This window comes from Pecten maximus, chromosome 6 (assembly GCF_902652985.1).
Source record: "Pecten maximus chromosome 6, xPecMax1.1, whole genome shotgun sequence".
NCBI classification, from domain to species: domain Eukaryota; kingdom Metazoa; phylum Mollusca; class Bivalvia; order Pectinida; family Pectinidae; genus Pecten; species Pecten maximus.
Window position 1 is genome coordinate 7,284,522 of NC_047020.1, and position 27,175 is coordinate 7,311,696.

At 37.5% G+C, this 27,175-nt stretch overlaps 1 protein-coding gene across 1 annotated transcript in view; it reads right to left on the bottom strand.

Annotated features, from left to right (window-relative positions):
- Positions 1-4,582: 4,582 nt before the first annotated feature.
- The window catches only part of LOC117328852 (protocadherin Fat 4-like), an 82,861-nt gene continuing 60,268 nt past the window's right edge, over positions 4,583-27,175 (bottom strand). The window contains 12 exon segments of the mRNA XM_033886431.1: positions 4,583-4,699; positions 4,820-5,128; positions 6,106-6,209; positions 6,363-8,104; positions 8,250-9,611; positions 10,057-10,924; positions 11,081-11,889; positions 12,484-12,758; positions 14,033-14,222; positions 24,528-25,434; positions 25,705-25,719; positions 25,721-25,896. Of these exon segments, the coding sequence (XP_033742322.1) occupies positions 4,882-5,128; positions 6,106-6,209; positions 6,363-8,104; positions 8,250-9,611; positions 10,057-10,924; positions 11,081-11,889; positions 12,484-12,758; positions 14,033-14,222; positions 24,528-25,434; positions 25,705-25,719; positions 25,721-25,896 (6,695 nt within the window). The 3' untranslated portion in view covers positions 4,583-4,699; positions 4,820-4,881.

Genomic DNA, 27,175 nt, shown 5'->3' on the forward strand with positions numbered 1-27,175 from the left:
AAGTTTTGCCCTTTACAGGTGAAGAATAACAACTGACCACTACTTTGTTAGTCCAGCTGAACAGAGAGAAGATGTATGTCTGGATGGAATGTAAACTTTATGGTTTTGCTCCTTGAAAGACTTGGACCTATTACAGTACAAACTTTCGGTACAATTGCTGTAAAACTTGCTACACATATACACAAACTGCATGGCAGTCATATCAGAATCACAGCTCAGATACAAACACTCAACTGATACTACACTTCCACTCAAATCTAAGTCACATCAACACTTGTACCAGTCATCTTATGACCAATACATATACAGTATGTATTTTTTTTTTTCAAAATACATTTTGACACCGCCACTCTTATTAGTAAACATACAAAGGAATTCCATAAAGCTGGCGTAATCCTGGGCCCAAAGGCAACAGACTTATAATGGGGACACTAATATCTGCAGTGGAGAATCAATTTAATTAAAGTTCTGAAAATGACTTAATTCCGAATCAATTTTAAAATGAAAAATCCTTTTATGCTAACATTTTGGTTATTTTTTCAGAAATTAGTATCGTAAGTTTGAAAAATACATGGAACATGAGGACTAAGGAGAAGCATGGAATGGGAGATATTAAGTTTGTCGCCTGACAGCCCAATATTTTCTAAAACCAATACAAACTCAGATTACAAAACTTCTGATTAGAAAAAGTAGTTCATGTTAACACACTCAGAAAAATGTTTCTGCACACCAAAGGTGAAATGAGGATTACAATGTAAAAATATTATTAAGTCTATACACAAATTCATTTGCACCAAGTCATTTCACCTCACTCCATTTACTCACACTCATTTCATCAATCACATAAAAACCTTTTGTTCAATATTACATTGTTTACAAATGCCTATGTACAAATTTCTCATTTCCTTTTTCATCATAACATTGAATGAGGAAATAATGAATTCTGAATTTACAAATTTATAAAATATTTCATGCAAATGTTATTTATTTTTGCATAATTGATTTGAAAACATAATAATTACTGAATGCTTCACAAGTAAGGGAGACAATTCACATCTCCCAACAATAAAGGTATAATTCATAAATTAGACATATAGAGACCTGAGAGGTTATACATATTCCTCATCCTCCTGGTGAACTTCGACCTCTGGTGACCCGTCCAGATTGTCACCGTCTGGGAGGGATGCTATGTCACGAAACACACCTACTAATTTCTCAAAACTTGGGCCCCAGTTTAAGAATTCGTCCCAGTTAAATGAACCATTTATTGGCTTAGCACCATTAGAGTGACCATCCTCTGAGGAGCCAAAGGAATCACCATTAGAAGTCCGTCCATCAGACATGAACTTTCTATGATTGTTATTGTTGTGTGTGTTATAATCTTGATTTTCATTTTCCACTTCTGCCAGTTTTGATAAGATGATGTTGGATGAATCAAAATCATTTCGAGGCCTTTCACTCTCGTACTCAAACTCTGAGCATGTGAACGAGTCATTTGCACTTTCCTCAGAACTTGAATCTGGAGGTTCCAACCCAGAACTGTTGTGTATATATGGTGGATGATGTCCATGACTCGCACTTGAGGAGGAAACCATTTCCACCATGCTCTCCGGACTGGGTGGCTGGGGGCGCGTATTAAGTTTTTGAATTTCCCCGATAGTGAGGCCCTTGACCTGGCGCGGCTGTGGGGGCTGCACCTTGACAAGGTTTCCACGTGAGGGGTGGCCCTTAGGAAGGGAGGGAGGACGGGCCACAGAAGAACTGGAGCTATGACTGTGATGACTGGCAAGACTGTGCTCAGAGTCTGTCCGACTGTGATGTACATGGTCGGACAGTGGTGTCCCCCGCACATTAGGGTTTGTCATGGGACTGTACCTCATGTGTGGCGACTGTCTAGAAAGGTGGTTCATAGGGCTGTTCCTGGCCCCAAGTACTGCGGGACTATTGCGTGCAGAGTTGTGTAGTTGAGAGGGGTCCAGCATAGCGGGACTGTGGGTCAGTCCCTGACGACCATAAGGAGAAGGACTCTCTCTGATAGGTACCGAGTTTCGGCCAGACACAGTCTGCGGACTCTGACCATGCCTCGAGGAATGTTTATGAGGTTTGTGGTGCATGTTGTTTAGGTGGGAGTGATGGGGGTAGGGATGTTTGTTTACTCCACGGAAATCACGATAATGTGCCACCACATCAATGTCTGATGGAGCAATACTACTGGCATTGTCTATATCATAATGCTCCGGAATGTCTTCACTTGTTAAATGCATGTTAATAGCATCACCGTTGTCTATAATCACGGTTCCATCATCGATCTCCAGCGGTAACTGTCGGCGATGCTGCCTGTCCGAGCTGATGATATCTGGCCTACTGAACTGGTTGTTAGGCTGGTTACGTCGTGCAGAAAGTCCCTGGTCAATGTGTGAGCTAATGAAGTCTTCTTCTGTAGGGTGGTCACCATACCCAGAATCCTGATGACTGTTAGCACTACTGCTGGTGAAATTTTTATTCACATGTGCATTGCCATTCATTTTGGCTTGCCCAGATTTTGATTTACTCAGTTGCCTTCGTTTAAAGCGACAGAAGATAAACACAGCAATGATCACAATGATTAAAACTCCGAAGAATGCAATCACCACAATAACACCGATCCCAATACCAGAATCTGACTCGGCACCACTAACAGGACCACATTTCACTTCTTCCCCCACCGGGGTACACACACGATCCCCACAGGGGGAGTTAGAGCAAAGGGCAGAACAGCCATTCTCCACACCGCCTGATGGTTCCACTATAAATCGGTTAGTTGTACCATTGAGTGTGATTGGTTGGTTGTCCAGACGGAACACTGAGATACACCCGCCGAATCCTGGTCAAAGGAGAGAAAAACTTAATTAGGACTAAATATTGACAAGTCACATATAATTGTACACAATGTTTTGTTTTAGTGTATTGTTACTATCCTCAACAATATTGGTAAAATGGTCTGATTTATGTCTCTATTTAAAAACTTTAATTTAATTTATGAGAACAATATAAAGCTATTTATCATTGAAAATAGAATGAGATTAAACACCATGGTCCAATATTCCAGTTAGATGCTATATTACCAAACATGTCAGTTATGTGGGTAAGACTTTTATCCTAATGCCATCTTACACATCATATTTGTAGTTTTTTCTAGTTACGTGCACTTAATAATCATCTGATAATTCTGAATCAGTTGTACTGATGGAACAGAGCGCATGCTTAATTAAATTTAAATCACTGCCTCCACTAGGGATCGAACCCGGGACCTCTGACTTACTAGTCTTACACTAAACCGATCGAGCTAAAGAGAAGATCTCTCTAGCCGAGCGGTATATTGCGGCTAGTATTTACCAGGGTTACACTGAAGCAAGCAGATTTTCCTGGCATCATTGGCCAAGTATTAGAATGACATATATTTTTTTTTGTGAGGAACTCTTTTGAAAATGAGATTTACTATAGGTAAGGCCTCATACTCCCTTAAGGTTTTATCAGGATTGCATACCTTGTCGGCTGACATCTCCTACAGAGGACGGAGAGGGATCACCTCCTAAAGCTAGAGTTGTAACTTCAGGATCGGAGAAGAGGAAGGCTGAGGAAAGTTCCTTGGTAGTTCCTGTGTGTCCCTGTACAGCCAGGTTCACTTGTGTACCTTTAGGGTAAATATAAAGTCATTAGTCTGGGTACATACAGTAAATCACTACACTCACCTATATATGTATCTAATATACAGTAAATCATTACACTCACGTATATATGTATCTAATATACAGTAAATCATTACACTCACCTATATATGTATCTAATATACAGTAAATCATTACACTCACCTATATATGTATCTAATATACAGTAAATCATTACACTCACCTATATATGTATCTAATATACAGTAAATCATTACACTCACCTATATATGTATCTAATATACAGTAAATCTGAAAAAACACCACTATGAATAAGAAATCATTTCTCGTTACATTTGAACATGAAGATTTGTTCTCCTATTTTTGCCATTAATGTATTTACCTGTGCCCTGTTTTCACCTTGCATATGATCGATGTGTACCTAAGTATGTATTTACCTGTTTTTACCTGTATAAATGATTGTTTGTATTTACCTGTAACACTGACGGTGACGTTGTACCAGTTTCCGTCGGACACCTGGACAGACGACAGCTGTACGGTCTGAATCCCCTGCTGTAGTATACTGTACTGTAGCTTTCCTTCAATCACCTGTGGGTCAAAGTCGATCACTCACATAACTATCATAGCTAGGTCATAAACATCAACTCATAGAAATAACTGACCAGTACAGCAGTAATTTACCATTACATCACTTTATGTAACAATATTTACATTAGTTCCTTGAATTAACAGGACTTTCTATTAATTCTTTATTACATCTTTACATCATTTATTTACAACAAAACAACTTTACATCATTTGTAATAGGATAAGATCACTTACAGATAGAAGGGCACTGTAGTCAGAGTTCTGAGCGGCATAAAACAGGAGACCATTTTGGGCTGTAGTACGGAATCTGATGAACACACTGGAAGTACCAATAGCACGTCTCTTTCTGTTTGTCGACGTGCCGACAACACTGTCTTTATAGTAACTGTCCCTCTGTGTGAATCGTACAAATGTGTTGGCACCAAACCCAAATGGTTTGATCTCTGAAACAATCAAAACAGTCATTATAAGTTTACCATCCACAACAAAAATACATCAAACTAAGCATCAAATCACTATGGCAACGAAATCTACTAAAACATTATAAATACACAGATACTGACCTGTCTGACACGAGGCACCACTGTATTTCTCAGAACAGCGACAATGGGCTTTGCTCCACTCATCAACACAGACACCACCATTGCTGCAGATGACACCTGTACATGCACTCTTCCCTTCTGACCTTGGGACATGTGTTTGTGACCTTGACCTTAGCCAGGTAATCTGATCGTGTTATTAGGTTGCTGTCATTGCAGTAGAAGTTCCTAATGCAGCCAATGAAATCATGTGTAACAATTTGGTTCCTGCTGGTGATTTCTGTGATGTCTTCTATTCCACCAATCCTCAACTCACCTTCTAGATACAAGGTCCTGTTGTCATCAAAAGAAAATATTGTCAATAATTTTGTTACAAAAAAACTAAAAAAATATTTGAAAATTTCTCAGACCATTGCATTGTCAAAGATGGATGACTGTATTAAAGTAGTCAGAAGATATTGTCAGATTTTGTCACTATTTTAGGACTATACATGACATACGGAGGTCAAAACTAATTATTTAAACTACATACAGATTATACACAACATACGGAGGTCAAAACTAATTATTTAAATTCTTTAATAATTCTCCAGTTTGATGATGGAGGATATTGTATACCCTGTTGTAAATAACACCATTAACTCAACCCAAGGTTCCTTTATTACATCTATACCGGAAACTCTACACCTTAATCCAGGTACACATCAAATTACATGCCAACAGACGAAACCTCCACCAGTCATGTGACCCCTCCACTAGAATTGTACCCACACATAGCAGTAGAATACCTAATGCAGAGGAAATACTGTTTAATGACGAATCGTGTGGCCTGTGTAACTAGATAGTGAGAATATGGTACCAGACAATACGTATAAGTGCTACAATCACCACAAGGTGCGTGCATTCCACCATTAATTTCTAAGGCCGTCTTACAGAATCGCTCAGGCGTGCCTACAGCTTCCATTCACAGACAGATACAATGTAACAGTAATCAAAACTTAAAACTCGTATAGGAAGTTTTCAGTTACATGTTACTGGTGAGATTAAAGGACAATCAAAGGCCCCACTATTTGGCTATAGGTACAAACGTTTTGTCTCCCTGTGTATTTTATAGAACTTGTTTGTCATAAATATAAATAAGATATACTGAATCTCAATGGCTTCGTCTATTGTTACATCATAACCGGGTCATATCAATTCTTCATTGTTTTCCCCCAAATTGAGCTGACGATGACCTGTTTGCTTTGTTGGTACATGTACACAGCTTTTTAACCGAATGTACAAGTGTTTTTGTTAAATTCTGTACTCACCCTGCATTCTGTGAGTTGTAACCATGACAGAAGGAGTTACCATCCTCACAGGGCAGGCATTCTTCTCCAGTCGCTGGGCAGTCATGGACATGGACATCTACTCTCTGTCAAAATGTTATAAGGAAATCAAAATAAGTCTTGCAGAGACATTGCTGAAATGCACAATATATAAGTCCTAAACTTTTATAAAAATAAATGTTATTTGAAACCCTTTGGAATTAACTCAACTAAAGAAAATATCAAATGTTTCTACTGACCTGTCCAACTCTAGTGACTTTGACCTTGAACCACTGGCCAGTTGACACGTCCTTGTTGACCTTGATCTTGGTAGTTTGTGATGTGCCGATGTTGAAGGAGAACTGGATATGACCTCCAATGATTTCCAGGGCTACAAACTTATTTGTAAGGGTAGGGTTGTACAGGAGAAGAGCATTGGTCCTCATAGTAGAAAACGTAACATCGATCAAATTGTTGTACTGGACGGAGGGGAATAAGAACTTAGCGTAGGAACCTTCTTCAAACCCTACACTTGTGAACTGGCAGTTGTCTCCCCAGTACGTAAAGGGACACAAACATACATGTCCTTCCTGTTGGTTCTTACATGTGCCTCCATTCCTACATGGTGTGTTCCTACAGTGATCGTCTCCATTCTCACAGTGGTCACCATAGAAACCATCAGGACACTGACAGTAGTAGGAGCCAGGAGTCTCTATACACTGGCCCACATTACAGGGTTTACTGTTACACTCCAAGACATCCGAGTCACAGTACGTACCAGTCCAGCCCGGTGTACAGGCACACACTGGGTTACCAAAGTTATCCTTGACACAGGTACCAAAGTTCTGACAATAATCGCCACCACACATCTCCACGGTCTGGGTACACCTGTCCCCGGACATGTTGGGGGGACAGATACAGTAATACCCTAGGGTCAGACTAGGGGAGGTAATCACCTGATAACTTGAATCAGCTACTGATGCTCCATTACCGACACTGATCTGATTCACACATTGTCCACCTTGGTCACTAGCACAGGATGTTGGGTCACACACTGAGTACCCGACTGTTGTTATGGTGATCCCGGCATCTGTTTGTAGCTTGGCCTGGTTGTTGAGTATCTTGTCGTTGAGGATGTCACCAAGGACATAGCCACCATCTGTCTTCTGTATGGCAACGAATACTAGCGTGTCGTCACCGAGAGAGGTCAGGTGATAGACTAGGACAGTGTCCCCTACAGACAGCTGAGTCATGGAGGTGAGAAACAGGGGATAGGAATTCTCCAGGAACGATCGGGGTGTCGTGTTCTCAATCCTTACTATAACTGTATTCTGGAGGGTGTCGTTGTCTATGGCCACCATGTTGATATTCACAGTATAGTTAGCGTTAGGAGAATTGAGACCATCCGATCCCGTAACATCTAAGGTATACTGTGATGCGGTTGGTTTGTTTCGTATCCTAAGGTCACATGATTCTGATGGAATTTCGAAGTTATTGTTACTGTCACTATGTAACCAACACTGGTACTGTCCAAGGGTGTCTCTGTCAAGGGGGCGGACATCTGCAACAGGCATCACAGGAAATGCAGCCTCCATCACAGCAATCTGTACTGCCATGTTCCTAGGCGACGGTGGTTCATCGTTCATATCCTCCACAATCACATGGAATGTTAACGTAGAAGTTAACCTAGAGGGAGTACCAGAATCTGACACAATCACGGGGATACTGAAATCTAGATTCTGTTCCCGGTCAATGGCTACCTTGGTTTGTACAAGACCAGTCGTAGGTGAGATGGAAAAGTTGTAGTCGTCCCCGGCCACTGTAGTGTAGGTATAAGTACCAGAGTTAGGAGGTAAGTCCTTGTCAAATGTATGACTCAGTAACATCATCACTGACGACCCTTTGGGACTGTTCTCCTTAATGTATCCAACTGGCATGAGAGGGTCAAAGTACGGTGAATTATCGTTGATATCCTCTAGGGTCACCCGAACAGTGGCCGAACCTGGAATTACAAACAAAATTGTCAACTAAATGGAAAGATGAACAATGTAAGCTAATGATAATGGAGATAAACATTTAATTAAAATTCAAATCTCAACAGAATGATGTGCTGCAATATGTGACAGATATATAACTGTTGTACTGACCTGTCTGAGGTGGCACGCCCGAGTCTACAGCACCCACTGTAATGTTGTACATGGCATCGATTTCTCTGTCTAGATTTCCTGAACCAGATGTGCTCACGATTCCTGTCCCAGCGTTGATCTTAAATGCATTGTTAAGATTCCCTCCTAGAATGGTATAGTAGAATTGTGGATCAGATTTCTTGTTGTCGTTGTCAACAGCAAACACCTGAGTGACACTGACATCCCCTCCCGAGCCTTCCTTCACGGTCGCCAAGTAAACGCTCTCATTAAACACAGGGGCATCATTGGCATCAGTGACTTTGATGGACACAGTACATTGGTCAGTGTCATCACCCTGGACACTGCCCCAGTTCTTGGCCAGGACTTTGAGGTCTATTTGAGGAGAACTTTCATAGTCAGGACGTCCGTTCACAGTGATGAGGCCGGAGCTGTAGTTTATCTTAAATCCTTTTGTATTACTGGAGCCAATCAGATAGTAGTATACAATACCATCTTCCCCTTTATCGTTGTCACTGGCATGCACACTGCCAACCGACGAACCATCTGCCACAGACTCTGTGATGGTGAAAGAGTACTCCTTCTGCATAAAGCGTGGAAAGTACTCATTGACCCCGGTCAGATGGATATGGATGTTTGTGGAGCCTTTCATTGTGGTGCCAGGGTTGATAGCCATTACTGTGACAGTGTACAGGGACTGACTCTCATAGTCTAACTGACCCTGGGACCGAATGATTCCAGTCGTTAACTCGATACTGAATCGACTGGTATCATCAAGGTGATATTCAATAGCTGCATTGATCCCAGTGTCAGCATCTGTGGCAATCACTTGAATCACCCTCTCACCACTTGGAGAATTCTCAGCAATGTAAGCATCATATTGAGTCTGATTGAATTCTGGGACCTGATCGTTAACATCTTGTACATTCACAGTAAAAATCCTCGATATTTCCTTGTAAAGAAGACCCTGATCCCTAACAGTGATGTTGAGGTGATGTGTTGCTGTCGTTTCAAAATCTAAGGCTTTCTCTATTGTAAGGGCACCGTTTACACTGTTTAGAGCAAACAAGTTGTCAGGGTTACCACTGGTAATGCTGTACTGTACTCGACCATTAGGTCCTGTCATATCTGCATCTGTGGCAGTTATATTTGCAATCTCTCGACCAATAGCCACATTTTCATCCACAAAGACCTGAAATACATTTGTGACGAACACCGGTGCATGCTGGTTGACCCCTGTGATGCGCAGTCTCACCGTGGTAACAGAGGACATGACAGGAGTACCCTTGTCACGCCCCTCCACCATCAGTATAAAGTCAGTGTCCTGTTTATCAGAATTCAAGATAGCTGCCACCGTGATGAAGCCTGCAAAAACAAATTTATTTTAGATTTATTAGATTAATTTTAGTTCATGGGTTCAAAATTAAAAAAAGATATCAGTAAGAATGTTTCCTTTTCAGATTAAAAAGATTTGTAATTAAATTGTTTCATATATAAATGAATCGAAATCTGGATTTAAGTCTTTTTACTTTAACATTACCGATAATTTTACCTGTCTGTAATAACATCACTGATAAGTTTACCTGTTGGTACTAGCATCACCGATACTTTTACCTGTCAGTGTTTACATATCTGATAGTTTTACCTGTCAGTTATAACATCACCGATACTTTTACCTGTCAGTGTTTACATATCTGATAGTTTTACCTGTCAGTTATAACATCACCGATAGTTTTACCTGTCAGCGTTTACATATCTGAAGTTTTACCTGTAATTCTATGGAAGTTTTCCTGTATATTGGAAGCCTTACCTGTCCTTTTTTCCACTGTGAAGTAACCAGAGCCATTGCCAGACACCATGAAGTACTCCACTTCTGCATTGACACCGACATCGAGACTGTCTGTGGCCTGAACCTGAAGGATTCTGGCTCCGTGTTCTACTGTTACGGGTACAGCCGAGAAGTAACTATCCTTTTCAAATTCTGGAGCATGGTCATTGGCATCCAATATATTAATCTTAACCATTGTCTCTGATGACAACGGAGGGATTCCTAGATCAGTAGCAATGACAGCAACTTCCAGGACATTAACATGGGTGGCTGTGATATTCTGCTCATACACGAGTTCGCGTTTGGAGGAGAGGCCCCCGTTGGTAGGGTTGATCACCACATCCTCAGAGGGGAACTTCAGGGTGTAGTAGACCTCGTTGTTAGGGGAGGTGCGGTCAGCATCTAAAGCGGTGACTGTCCCTATAGGAGTTCCAGATGACCGACGCTCAGGGAAAGTGAACACTGGATTCTCGGGCTGGAAGACAGGCACCTTATCATTGACATCCTTGAGATATATAATGACCTTGCTCACAACATCATTGTAGCCATCTGTGGCCTTCACATCTAGCATGTAAAATGTGGAGGTAATATCTTCAAGGTCAAGGTGACTCTTGGAGGAAATGTTACCACTCAGTGTGTCAATAGCGAATTTGTCGTGTGTCATGGAGTAGGAAACGTTGGCGTTGATGCCAATATCAGCATCCACTGTAGTGACCTGTAGTATAAAGACACCCACATCTATGTCTTCATTAATGGTGGCACTGAACTGACGCTTAAACACCGGCGGGTTGTCGTTCTGGTCCAAGATGGTGATACGTACAGTGGTGGAACCTGTATTGGATCTGGAACCCTGGGAAGGAAATCAAAACAGATGAAAATGTATATTCCTTTAATACAAGTAAATATGTAATCTCTGAACTGTATCAAGGTCCTTTTTAATGAAAATATTTCTTTTTTGATTTGAAAATACAATATATGACTCTTATTAGACTTGATTAATACTTACATGATCCACTGCATAGACGATGAGATTGACAGTGTCTGTGACTTCACGGTCTAGCATTGTCCGTGTGCGAATGAGACCAGAAACAGAATCAATGGTGAAATTGTTGTTGGGGTCACCACCCTGTATAGAGTAGGTTATCCGCCCATTTTCACCATCGTCAGCATCAAAAGCGGAGACTTTGATGACAGATGTAACGGTAGGCTGGTTTTCAGAAATCGTGTGGGAGTACACCATGAAGGTGAAGCGTGGTGTGTTGTCATTGAGATCTGTTACGTCTACATTGATGCGGGCATAAGATGAGAGGGCAGGGTTTCCTGTATCACGCGCCTCCACCCACAGCTGAAAGTTGGACGCCATTTCATAGTCAACCTGGTTACCAACCGTAATTTCACCGGTCTGACCATTGATGGTGAAGGTGTTGGCTATGTTTCCCCCAGCAATAAGGTAGATAATGTTCCTCCCGAGCGGAGAGGTAGCCGAGACAGAGGTTAGAGGGGAACCACTGATGACATTCTCATCAATCTGGAGGTTGGTGGGTATGTTGTTAAATGTTGGTTTGTTGTTATTTGCTGAAGCTACTGTTACCTCCAGATTCACAGCTGATTGTCTACTTTCACTGCCCTTGTCAGAGGCCTGGACAGAACACACATAACGGGCACCAGTGATGGAAATGTCCTGAGCGGCAGTGATGATACCGCGATCAGCGTCTATTACAAAACGATCAGCATTAGTTCCAGTCAGCCGGTATGTCACCTGTCCATTTGAACTGGTGTCTTGGTCCACTGCCGTTACTCCTAGCACAAAACCACCTGAAACAATGGACATCAAATCTATATTATCTCAACCCAAAAACACCACATCGATATCACCTCAAACCAAGGGTACTACATCTTTATTACCTCAAACCAAGGGTACTACATCTTTATTTCCTCAAACCAAGGGTACTACATCTATATTACCTCAAACCAAGGGTACCACATCTATATTACCTCAAACCCAGGGCACCACATCTATATTACCTCAAACCCAGGGCACCACACCTATCGTACCTCAAACCCAGGGCACCATATCTATATTACCTCAAACCAAGGGCACTACATCTATACTACCTCAAACCCAGGGCACTACATCTATATTACCTCAAACCCAGGGCACCACATCTATATTACCTCAAACCAAGGGTACTACATCTATATTACCTCAAACCCAGGGCACCACATCTATATTACCTCAAACCAAGGGTACTACATCTATATTACCTCAAACCCAGGGCACTACATCTATATTACCTCAAACTTTCTATGTTTTCTCCTGTCAAGAAAATATGTTATAATTGGGCACACTAATATGTAAGTAATATTAGATAGACCATTTGAACACCACTGACGTATAAAGTAGCCTACCTGCTGGCGTAGGATTGTTGACCACTTGAGTGTAGCTAGGCCGGAGGAACAACGGATCATTATCATTGACATCATCAACATATATCACAATGTCACTTGTGGTAAAGCGTGGCTGAGATCCACCATCTGATGCAATGACCTTGAGGTTGTACTGGTCAAGGACTTGTCCAGTGGTGGGGTCAACCTCCTCTCTGTCCAGCGCCTGTGTGGTTGACACTACTCCGGTGACAGGATTCACCATAAACTTGTTACCAGCAGTGTTCTCCAAACGGTACCTGTAACACAAGAGCAGGTGATACTGTCTATACCAAATATATACAAGCCATATAATTCACACTTTTGGTTGACATTTGGCCATGGAAGCTTCTTGCCAAATTTCATTGAATTCGGTTCTGCGGTTTTGAGAAGAAGTCGAAAATGTTAATTGTTTATGACACAATTGCAATAGGTCACCTGAGACAACCTTATAAGCTGACAAAATATCCTATATCATAACCTGACAAAATATCCTATATCATAACCTGACAAAATATCCTACATCATAACCTGACAAAATATCCTATATCATAACCTGACAAAATATCCTATATCATAACCTGACAAAATATCCTACATCATAACCTGACAAAATATCCTAGATTATAACCTGACAACAATCTCTTCAACTAGTACTGATGGCAGCTATGTTGATATCATCCTTAAGAAGAATATCTAGTATGTATTTATAGAAAACATACATATGTATATGTCTGCACTTAAATCACTTCAAAAATGAAAATGCTTTGTCACAATGCAAACTATCAAGTTGAAGATCTTTGAGAAGAGGTCACCAAACAATGCATATACATGACCTAAATGTAAACAGTGTACATGGTGACAATCCCATACATAAACTGCATAAAAGGTAAACATTTGGACAACTTTGAGTGGATCTGTGTCATTGAGAAACTTGTCATTAGAACAGTCCCACATATTAGACCATGGATTATGAGGAGGGTGATCCAGCCTATGGTACAAACCCTGTCTGAACAACCTCAAAAACATGATATACTTATTAAGTTATCTCATTCATTGAAATAGTGAATAGACAATTTATAGGATATAAATAAATGTATAGGCAGGTACACGATTGTTTATCTAGTGGGGCGGGCTAACCTCACTTTTCGTTGTGTTGATATAAACTAACATCTTTGGCTCATCCCTGTATTGCAGTCACTAATACTTTCTACTTTATCACCTCATTAAATCCATTCTATGGTCCACACTCATTTTTTTAGTTTTAGTTCAGCAAGCTTGTTAAAGTAGTCATATTGAATATCTTTTATTCCAATATTTAAAATGCAATCATCATGACAGACTATCAAAGGATAATTTCTTATAGACTTTTAAGGCATATTAGCTGGCTCAACCACGACTTCCTGGAGCATGTAGTTTTAATGCAAATTGCATTTACAGGCAAAGATGTGTACGCTTACAGGTCAACAGGTTTGTTATAAGATTATCTGGTAAACAAAATCCACGTGAGACACAGGACGAGGCTATAACTTACGTGACTTGTCCATTAGGGCCAGCGTCTGCATCAGTGGCTTGTACTGTCAATATGGTTGTCATTGGGTTCTCATTTTCAAGTATGTGTCCGACATAAGTTCCGAAGTGTTCAAAGATAGGCGAGTTGTCATTAACATCAGCCACAGTGACTATTACCGTCCCTGTACCGGTTAATAGTGGACCCGGGTGGTCTGTAAATATACAATCAACAACCAATAAAACAAAAGGTATTTTTAAATCTGAAGAAAAATTCTAGAATATATTAAAATCAGAAAGGTGTGCCAAGTTAATGAGATGAATTAAAAATTTGATGAAATAAAATTTCACCTGTGTTCACAAGACATGTTATGGATGATCACATGTCACCTGCAGCATAATATTACACAGATTGATCTGTTCCTAACAACAGACAACTGTTATACAGATGATTTTTACATCTGGTTTGTAAATTACCTGTCAGGTTAATAAATTCTAAGAACATGAACAACCATAAGACAATTAAAGCTAGGATAATGACACTTTAGATTTTGTTCACATACATCATTTAACTATTTTGAGGAATATTAATGCTACTCACAACTAAATTTTACATTGATCAAATTGTAATGACAGGAAACTGCAGAATGTGATCTGTTAAAGCACACACGCTACTGTATGATAAATAGAGGACTCAAAAGAGTCGAGTGAAAATCTCAGTTTTAGTACTACAGATAGAACAATGGTTTCCTGTATGACATCCCTGGAAGACATTTTGATAAGATGTGCTTCGTGTCCAACTATGAGAAAAGTTCACCTCAAGTAAAGATCTCAGAAACAAAAGCAACATATACGTTCAGTCATTAGCAACTCTGGTGAGATTTAGAGGAGAGACTTAAGGGGACAAGTCGAGTCCCTCCCCCACCACCAACAACCCCATTCCTCCAAAACCCAAACACTTAAGGTATGTGCAATGTGTTTCCTACTTGTAAACTTAGATGAGCTGTGTGGTAATAAGTTGTTTGACAGTTTAAGTTGCTTACATCACACATAGACATTTTCTGCCACATAAACTACCTGCTCATGAAAGACTTATCAGATAAAAAGATATCAAGTCTAGAAATATGCATGACAATAAAATAGTGACCTACATTCCAGATGATACTGTCAAGGGAAGCTACGTATACCTAAAGCTACCTGTGTACATTACAGGTATCCGAGGTAATCAAAGTGTAGAGTTGTCTCCCCCTACAATACTGATATGATCAATACAGGTAACTAAAATTAATCCTGATTATAACCAAGAAATCAGAAACCTGTATAAACCAGACTTTTGTGTCCCACTAAATAAAGGTATCTAAACATCTGTCTAAACTGAACACCTAACACAGAAACCTGTATAAACCAGACTTTTGTGTCCCACTAAATAAAGGTCTCAACACATCTGTCTATATATATATGTGTAGTGTTCCTGTTGTAATAATGATTTAGACATGTACAGTAGTCTTATATAAATTCTTGTCCTAGTATTACGTCTGGCTTTCATATCAAGCTTTTAAAATTAATTATAATGAAAAATGTCCTTGAACCCCATAACCATTTATGTGTATCATTTCCAGACCTAAATTCAAAACCTGTGTGAAGTCATTAATAATAACACATTTTTTGTTTTGCCCTGTTTAGATAAGAGTCACTTTCTCAACATTTTGTTTAGAAAACTTCATGGTGTTCGTGTCCTTAAATTTACTATACAGCTGAATGTGATTCCATTAGCCTAGCTAGTCACTCTTATGCAATAGAAACTTGACACTTTTTCAGACCAGTACTATTTTTAATAAGTTAGAAATCTAACTTGGTGAATATTTTGTATGCTATTTCCCATCCAGTAGAGAGAAGTAAGTCTAGCTCCAAACATTCCACAAAGAGAGGATAAGTAACATCAAACTAGGGCCTCGACACACCTCATTTGTCAGGATATACCTGGTATTCTAATGGGCATGCTGTCCCCTAAATTTGGACGTAATCTCCTGCATCATTTACTTACTCTGAACACATGATATCCCATTATGTTTAAAAACAAACATTATGTCACTTTTCCTTAGAATTAAGCTATGCCAAACATTAACTTTGATGTATTACATAAAATACCAATACATTACGTATATTATTACAAATACACCTCACATTTTGTAACAACTTGGAATTTGAAGAATTTAATTTAACCAAAAATAAATTCATACTATGCAAATGGGTTTATTTTTGCTTTGAAAGTCAACAAATTGACATTCAAAGAATCTTAATGGCAACACAATCAATTAGGAAATTGCATGTAATAATTATTTATATATACTATATGTACTATCATTGTCATATTGATGTATACAGTCTACCTACTATCAATATTATATTGATGTATACAGTCTACCTACTATCAATATTATATTGATGTATATACAGTCTACCTACTATCAATATTATATTGATGTATACAGTCTACTAGCAATATTATATTGATATATACAGTCCACCTACTATCAATATTATATTGATGTATACAGTCTACCTACTATCAATATTATATTGATGTATACAGTCTACTATCAATATTATATTGATGTATACAGTCTACTATCAATATTATATTGATGTATACAGTCTACTATCAATATTATATTGATATATACAGTCTACCTACTATCAATATTATATTGATGTATATAGTCTACCTACTATCAATATTATATTGATGTATACAGTCTACTTACTATCAATATTATATTGATGTATATAATCTACCTACTATCAATATTATATTGATGTATACAGTCTACCTACTATCAATATTATATTGATGTATACAGTCTACCTACTATCAATATTATATTGATGTATACAGTCTACCTACTATCAATATTATATTGATGTATATACAGTCTACCTACTATCAATATTATATTGATGTATATACAGTCTACCTACTATCAATATTATATTGATGTATACAGTCTACCTACTATCAATATTATATTGATGTTTATACAGTCTACCTACTATCAATATTATATTGATGTATACAGTCTACCTACTATCAATATTATATTGATGTATACAGTCTACCTACTATCAATATTATATTGATGTATACAGTCTACCTACTATCAATATTATATTGATGTATATACAGACTACCTACTATCAATATTATATTGATGTATACAGTCTACCTACTATCAATATTATATTGATGTATACAGTCTACCTACTATCAATATTATATTGATGTATATACAGTCTATCTTACTACCAATATTATATTGATGTATATACAGACTACCTACTATCAATATTATATTGATGTATACAGTCTACCTACTATCAATATTATATTGATGTATACAGTCTACCTACTATCAATATTATATTGATGTATATACAGACTACCTACTATCAATATTATATTGATGTATATACAGTCTATCTTACTACCAATATTATATTGATGTATACAGTCTACCTACTATCAATATTATATTGATGTTTAAACAGTCCACCTACTATCAATATTATATTGATGTATACAGTCTACCTACTATCAATATTATATTGATGTATACAGCCTATCTACTATCAATATTATATTGATGTATACAGTCTACCTACTATCAATATTATATTGATGTATATACAGTCTACCTACTATCAATATTATATTGATGTATACAGTCTACCAACTATCAATATTATATTGATGTTTATACAGTCTACCTACTATCAATATTATATTGATGTATACAGTATACCTACTACCAATATTATATTGATATATACAGTCTACCTACTATCAATATTATATTGATGTATATACAGTCTACCTACTATCAATATTATATTGATGTTTATACAGACTACCTACTATCAATATTATATTGATATATACAGTCTACTAGCAATATTATATTGATGTATACAGTCTACCTACTATCAATATTATATTGATGTATACAGTCTACCTACTATCAATATTATATTGATGTATACAGTCTACCTACTATCAATATTATATTGATGTATACAGTCTACCTACTATCAATATTATATTGATGTATATACAGACTACCTACTATCAATATTATATTGATGTATATACAGACTACCTACTATCAATATTATATTGATGTCTATACAGTCTACCTACTATCAATATTATAATGATATATACAGTCTACTTACTATCAATATTATATTGATGTATATACAGACTACCTACTATCAATATTATATTGATGTATATAGTCTACCTACTATCAATATTATATTGATGTATACAGTCTACCTACTATCAATATTATATTGATGTATACAGTCTACCTACTATCAATATTATATTGATGTATACAGTCTAATATCAATATTATATTGATGTATATAGTCTACCTACTATCAATATTATATTGATGTATACAGACTACCTACTATCAATATTATATTGATGTATATACAGTCTACCTACTATCAATATTATATTGATGTATACAGTCTACCTACTATCAATATTATATTGATGTATATACAGTCTACCTACTATCAATATTATATTGATGTATACAGTCTACCTACTACCAATATTATATTGATGTCTACAGTCTAATATCAATATTATATTGATATATACAGTCTACCTACTATCAATATTATATTGATATATACAGTCCACCTACTATCAATATTATATTGATGTCTACAGTCTATCTTACTATCAGAATTATATTGATATATACATTTTAATATTCGATAATTTATCTTTAAAAGTTTTATTCAGTTTTAAATTAAGGTGATAATATTATTAAAATCTTAATGTGAAACATAAAATACCTACATCCTGTTAAACTGAGATATAAACCGTTACATCACAATAATTCAGTGTCTTTAATATTCGATGTACAAGCTCCTGAGGTAATTGATTATATAACCATTTGCATAATACCAATACAAAATATTCAGAGGTATCATTTAATATTTCTAGATGAAGAAAATTTATGAATTATAAAAGCAAATTGAAGAATTTTAGTTACTTTTATTAAAGAAAACTTCCTCCTAATAACACCTACAGTCAAAGTAAATAGCTCCTCCTTTGTCACTGACCAAGGATAACTCCCTACTAATATCACCTACAGTCAAAGTAAATAGCTCCACCTTAGTCACTGACCAAGGATAACTCCTACCTTCACCTGGCACAATCCTTCCATTTTTATTTGGGGTCTTGATTTAAATTGAGAAGTTTTATTTTCCAACATGTGTGGAAAAGTGTGTTTACTGTCAGGTACTGCAGCTGTTGTTTGAGAATTCTGAAGCCCACAGTTACCAGTGACAGCTATATGGTTTCCTTATACCGTATATCGGGTTTTTTTAGCGAGCGTCTAATTTTCGCTATTTTCGCGACCTGACTCTGTCCCGAATTATAAGATATCGCTAAAATTTGTCATATTTTACAGTAAGAGCTAGCTCCCTTGTAGGTGTGTTGTCATTAACTGATCACCTGTTTACGCATGCCGTATAGAGGTGTGCTTAATTGGCCGTGACTGGACTGAACTGTTTTATTCAATACATATGTACTCACAGTTGACCATATGTTTTGTCCTTTGTATATAACTATTTGAAATCATAACGAGAGTGACATTGCTAAGTGAATATGGCAATGCTACGATTTGTAACCGTTACACGGAAGGACAAAGAAAATCCGGTCAGGGACAGACTTGAGTTTGCTGAAGCAAACAAACGTGTACATAAATTATTATTACTGTACTTATTCGTTTTTGTTGTATATGAAATATATGTACGCTAAAATTTGAATTACATGTTGTGAAAACGCTAAAAATGAAATACGCTAAAAATAAAACGTGTCATTTTGTACAGAAAACGCGAAATTTGGCATACGCTAAAATAACCCGATATACGGTAGTAATATTACTATGACTTCAATGTCTATCTTTTATTTGAAAATATTCAGTCATCTGCCTCCTACAATCACTCAAATCTTAATCACACAGTCTGTAATGTACCTGGTCTTCTTATAGATCTATATTAAAATTCACCTTGTAATCGATTGCGTTTTAAATGATATTCAAATTCCATAGGTGGAGTAAATTCTGACCTGTTCTTGCCTGTCTGTGTATGTTTTACATTCTTAGTGTTTTTAGAATCAATATTTCACACACTTGAGAAGGACACTTGTCATCCTCAATAGCCGTCCTGGCAGAGCGTTGAGTGCTTTTTGGGGTGAATTTGTTGGATGTTACTGTAGAGTCTGCCACTTATCTAAGCTGTCCTAAGCCAGCCTATGATACAGACTATCAACATTCTCCAACATTATAACACACCCCGACCAAATATGTAAAGGATACACTCAGAGAATGTCAACATACAGGATATACTCAGAGAATGTCTACATACAAGATACACTCAGACAATGTCTACATACAGGATACACTCAGACAATGTCTACATACAGGATACACTCATGTCTACATACAGGATACACTCATGTCTACATACAGGATACACTCAGAGAATGTCTACATACAGGATACACTCAGAAAATGTCTACATACAGGATACACTCAGACAATGTCTACATACAGGATACACTCAGAGAATGTCTACATACAGGATACACTCAGACAATGTCTACATACAGGATACACTCAGACAATGTCTACATACAGGATACACTCAGACAATGTCTACATACAGGATACACTCAGAGAATGTCTACATACAGGATACATTCAGACAATGTCTACATACAGGATACACTCAGAAAATGTCTACATACAGGATACACTCAGAAAATATCTACATACAGGATACACTCAGAGAATGGCTACATACAGGATACACTCAGAAAATGTCTACATACAGGATACTCAGAGAACGTACACTGACACACTTAAAACTATTTTTTCAGGTATCTATACATGATGTGTATTGGCAGATAATCAAAAGCCTCAGTAGATATGTTCACAACATCGGTGTTTAACTATATAATAGTTTCTACATAATTTTCTTGTTTTATTTCAAATTCCTTTCAATTAGCAGTAAAAGTTAATTATACATGTATTATAACAAAAACATTTTAATGGAAATTTTGTTTAAACAGGTTGACTAAAGAACGATAGAAGCACATGGTGCCTGTATGTAATAGGCTGTTCTCTAGTTTTATTGTATACTGTGGACAGGGGTACATATATACACCTATAATTACAAACAGCATGCTTCTCACTTAACAATTAATGTTTTCTACTGCAAGAATCCATTAGGGTGCATTCTGCACACAAGTTACATATGAACTGTCGAAACAGATTACTGTAAATATTCGCATATAGTGCACACAGAAAGGATGAACGGGGAGGGAAGGAGGGAGGGAGGGGAGGGAAGGAGGGAGGGAGGGGAAAAGAGAGCAGGGAAACAAGTTCCAGGTCCCTGTAAATCCCTTGAAACACATCAACTCCTTGAGCCCAGACATACACAATATGTCAGCGTGGGTATCACAACTATAACTATTTATACAGGCCTGCTGATGGAACACAAGTGGTTCTGCCCCCCAAACTACACTTGTTCTGGTGTAGTAGCCTTCCAATATTCATTAGCTGGCATTGATTAGAGAGCCGGCATGCATTATAATATGGCCAGAACTTGTACGGTTATGACGTTTATGATCTGTTTTATATCAATGCACTAGATCTACTGATCAAACAGCCAGGGAGTCTAGGAAACCACCAATTACATGTGTCATTGGCATCTAAAACATCCCATATCTTACAGGAGCTTTTTAATCCATTTAACCTTTAACCTTTCTTTTTTGATTTTTTGGAAGGGATGTTTGTTTAAGGTTTTATTCTCAACTCAAGGTACATTCTGATATAAAACATATCTAAACCACAGTTAACTCTATTGATTTCCTTTACTATATTTCAATATTACTTATGTAGTAAATGTGTCTATTTTTTACCATTGACAAGTGTTTCCACGTTTCAAATGTCTGGTTCATATCCAACTGGCCAATAAATCTCTCACTGTATAAACCAATGTTGACTACTTCACATATAAACAAAATTAAAATCCCTCTGGAAATCAAGTAAACATTTTTCCCCTGTATAGACTTTCTCCTATAAACAAAGCAAGCTGGTGAGACTGACAGCAAAGGCCATCTAAGGTCACAGTGACCTATATAATTAGTCATACAAATGATGTCTCTACAACTGCACAGTGACCTAATTAACACCTACCGGTATTTAATAGTTATGTTTTAATTCAGAAAACATTTTAAGATATCATATTTTGTATACATGTATAACTCTAAAGTTATATATAGATATATAGTCACCACTGATGAAATACCAAAACAGTCTTGTAGTTCCATCATCCTACCACTAACATAATGCCATTATCACTGGTAAGTTTAAGGTTTCACAATAAATGCAGAACTGTTTTGTAAAGATTGAGATCCATAATCTCATTAGTAAATAGCATGTACCCTAACATTTCCAGGAACATAATTTAATGACTTTTCACTGAAAATACTCCGTTTATAAAATTGAAATGAGTTCTGACATTTACATGCCGAAGACATAAAATGTAACTTTCATTTCATCTCTTCAAAGCATGAATATCAAATTTTGGTTCATTAATTCTGTCTCGTGAATTTACTTTTAGTCTTATTGATCAATTTCAATTACAAACAACAATAACAACCCTCACAAAAATAAAACAAGCAAATTTTTTTTTTTTATTTTATAATCAAACAACCCACCGATTGATTTATATTCTGCCTTCCGAAATATTTTCACCTAATAAATTAAATAGGTCAGACTTTAAACCTCTACAGGCAAGTAATTAAATTTCTATCTGAAATTTCTATCATTTAATAAAATGAAATCGTGAACACAAAAAGAACCAGAAACTATTTGCGATAATCTTACTGCCATAAGACAGGTCTGTACTAATGAGCTGTGTGTATTAAAACTGGACCATGTGACAGTGATCCGATCTAGTCTGGCCATTAAAATCATATTATGGTGTCAGTATGGTATGGTGAAGAATTACCCCAGAAAGACAGAACCCACAAAAAAAAAAACCACAAAAATACTGATGGCTATCTTTAGATTCCTAAAGGAACTGGGTGATGGGCCTTTTTTATAAGTATCTTAAATCAACTCTCTATTTGGTGTAATGTCACCAACCCAAAATAATTGGAATTTTCAATTAAAATGTTGTTCCTATTAGCTTATCTGAAATGCTGATATTATCTATAACCACGAGAGGAGTTTACTAATTAAACAATCTACATATCTCTACACCTTGGGCAACTATCGACACCTTATAACACGTTACAACCTTCAGTCAAAACATACACCTAACTTTTCAATTTCCATGTTGTGAATTTCATTAATGTTTATCTGATAGGTAAGAATAGCCAGCAGCTCACAAACACCTTGGTACCTGTTGGATAGATCTGGTAGATAACAGTTAAACCTACTACCAGACTTGTGTAGAGTATGGGGCATCGTGAGGTAATCGTAATTGGTATGGGCTAAAATACACTGATAATGCTCCAACACAGATATAATCCACACATAACGTTCTAGAGCCAACGGCATTTTGGAAAAAAAATGAGATAGTTTGTGGAAAAATATACACAAAACATGTAATTTTAAGTGTGTGGGCCATAGAGAATTGATTACTAACAGGGTTATCTGATAGTCCACATTCTTTGCCTATAGCTCTGAATTCTGACAACTGTGTTATATACATTTTTATTTTCCTGGACAGGTTAGGCCGCATGTACATAGCTAGTTTATAACTGATAACATTGTCGTCTTTATTGAAGCCTGTACAAATATAGACATGATAGACATACAATACACCAAGTACAGCCCTTGATAAATCTTACAAACAGCTTCGAGGAAGACCAAAAGGAAACAAATGTTTGTAATTCCTTTAAATTCTATTCAGCATTATACTGTACTTTTACCTCAAACCCTGACAATTTATACATGACAAGTTCTCTATACGTAAACTGACCCACCTTCTAAAACCTAGACAGGATATATGTGTAGTTCATTATCAAGCTGTAGTTATTTTAAGCAGTGTACAAATACATTATGTAAGGTCAAGACTGCAATGATATTCATGAAGGTTACCAAGTATTATGACATTTATGAAGGTCAAAGTTGTCATATGCATCTAGTTTAAGGTTGACAGAGGTCAAAGTTGCTTCAGGTCAAGGCAATCACCATGGAGATACATAATGCCAAATTTCTGTAGTTACAGAATGTATTGCTCATTCATTTTTGCAAATGATTTTCAAAGAATAGATCGTTAAAATTATATTCTTACATTTCAATATATATCTATATTTTTACTGAACAGAAAATAATTCTGTTCAGATTTTTAAAATTGATTAGAAGACACCCCTCAATATCCTGGACATGTTTAATACACAAGTAACTTTATAAACTTACCGTAGTCTTTTCCGCGCACAACAAGTTGATATGACATGACAGTCTCCCGGTCGAGTAATTTGTTACAAGTTATCTCCCCTGTACTTTCGTTGATATGAAATATTTGTTCGTCATTCCCACCCAAAAAGGAATAAGATACTTTGTTGTACGGAGCCGAATCATCATCCTTCGCTGAAACAATGATGACACGTACAGGTGGCATGGCATTCTCCAACACTATAGGTTTGTATGGGGAATTTACGAACACTGGGGCATTATCATTGATATCCGTAACGGTGATTCTCACAAAAGCCTGGGCAGACCTTGTATCAGAGCTGCTATCTTCTGCCTGAATTGTGATGTTGTAAGAAGTTCTCCGTTCAAAATCTAGATTTTTCTTCACACGGAGAACTCCAGTGCTCTGGTCTACACTGAAATCAGAGTTATCTTTTCCTGCTATTATAAAGTAGCGTACCAGGCCATTTGTGCCTGCATCTTCATCCTGTGCATGAACAGTGAGGATGGTTGAACCAACAGTTACATTTTCCTGTACTGTGGCTGTATATTCCGTCTGACTGAACACCGGACTGTTATCATTGACATCCTCAAGATGGATGGTCAAAGTCTGGTCTGTAGACCTCTGAGGAATTCCATTGTCAGTTGCCTTGACATTCATAGTGTACTGAGGTACAGTCTCCCTGTCAAGAGCTTGTGTGACCCGGAGTTTACCACGAATGTTTTCGATGGTGAAGGGTAGATTTGTACTGGTCGTGCTGTAGTAAACTAATCCATTGCCACCTTCATCCTGGTCTTCTGCTGTCACCATGGCAACTACCTCTCCGACCTGGGCATTTTCCTTGATCCAAATCTCGGAGGGCGACACAAACTTTGGATAGCTGTCATTGACATCTTCCACAATCACGGTAATCTGATGGGAAATTAAAGTGTGTTGTTATTTCACATCTGTTAAAAATGTCGATTAAATTATCTATCCAGTCGTTACTGCCCATGATATATATCTGAATGTCCAATTTGGATATCTTTTAGAGAAAATACCACAAACCATTAAGCTTCTTCTCATAATAGTAAAATACTGGAAACACTCATTTTGCTTATAAGAATTTTTACAAAAATATCTATTATTATAGCATCACATATGTGCTTCATTATAACAACTTTTCCAGGTCATTATCATTACCTTAGTTGTGGCAGTGTTTCTGATACCGTGCGGGAACTGCCTGGTCTGTCGCGGTTACCTCCAAACTGTACAGCGCCACCTGTTCACGGTCAAGGAATCGGACTGTCCTCACCTCACCAGTGACCACATTGATAGAGAACTGGTCATATGGATCTCCTCCGACGATGTGATATCTCACCTCCCCATTCACGTCTGTAACATAGGTTTGTTAACACTGATTAGGTAAAAAATATAACAATTAGCAATTAAGAATGCATGTTGATGCAAAAAGATCATGTATATTGAAATGAAATGTAACAATCAAATAAAATTCTGTCACCTTTACTTATCTAGTGATATGTTCTGGATTTGTAAAAACAACAGTAAATTAGAACAACAGGCAGGTGTTAACGATGTTACAGGTGTGTTATCACATGTAGATACATTATTATGATATTTCTCCATCAAATGATGTAGGGTAGGAAACAGCTTGTATACACATAACTATCAGGAGAAATCATGTGTAAAACCTGGGATTGAGGTGACACAAAGCTAGAGCCTGAATATTAGATTCCACGGTAAAGATATAGAAATTAAAAAAAAAAGACAAGAACTTTAGATACAAAATGTGTTCAGGGCATAAAAGGCTGAACTTGGATGTAAATGTGGGATGTTTGGATGAGGGAGAAAAGAGGCTGAAACATGACCAGTTCAGTTGAGGAGGTGAAATTAATGCTGGAGTAAAGCATCAGAAACATCATGTCGGTCCTAATTAAGTAGTCAATGTTTGGACTGCTTCAGGAATGTGACTGGTGTTTACTTAGGCCTGATATGTTTCTACTTCAAGGTGATCGACTCTTCATCAACAATCCCCAGCAACTGTAAACAAATGGCCACCCTTCTAACAAGTATCTCCTCCAACACTGTACGAGCCACCAGTATCTCCTCCAACACTGTACGAGCCACTGTGTACAGACTGATGTCTTGTTGCCAATGCCACTGTGTATGTATGGCCACCCTTGTTGCCTTAGTGCCACTGTGTATGTATGGCCACCCTTGTTACCTTAGTGCCACTGTGTATAGATGGCCACCCTTGTTACCTTAGTGCCACTGTGTATATATGGCCACCCTTGTTACCTTAATGCCACTGTGTATAGATGGCCACCCTTGTTACCTTAGTGCTACTGTGTATAGATGGCCACCCTTATTACCTAAGTGCCACTGTGTATAGATGGCCACCCTTGTTACCTAAGTGCCACTGTGTATAGATGGCCATCCTTGTTGCCTTAGTGCCACTGTGTATAGATGGCCACCCTTGTTACCTTAGTGCTACTGTGTATAGATGGCCACCCTTATTACCTAAGTGCCACTGTGTATAGATGGCCACCCTTGTTACCTAAGTGCCACTGTGTATAGATGGCCACCCTTGTTGCCTTAGTGCCACTGTGTATAGATGGCCATCCTTGTTGCCTTAGTGCCACTGTGTATAGAT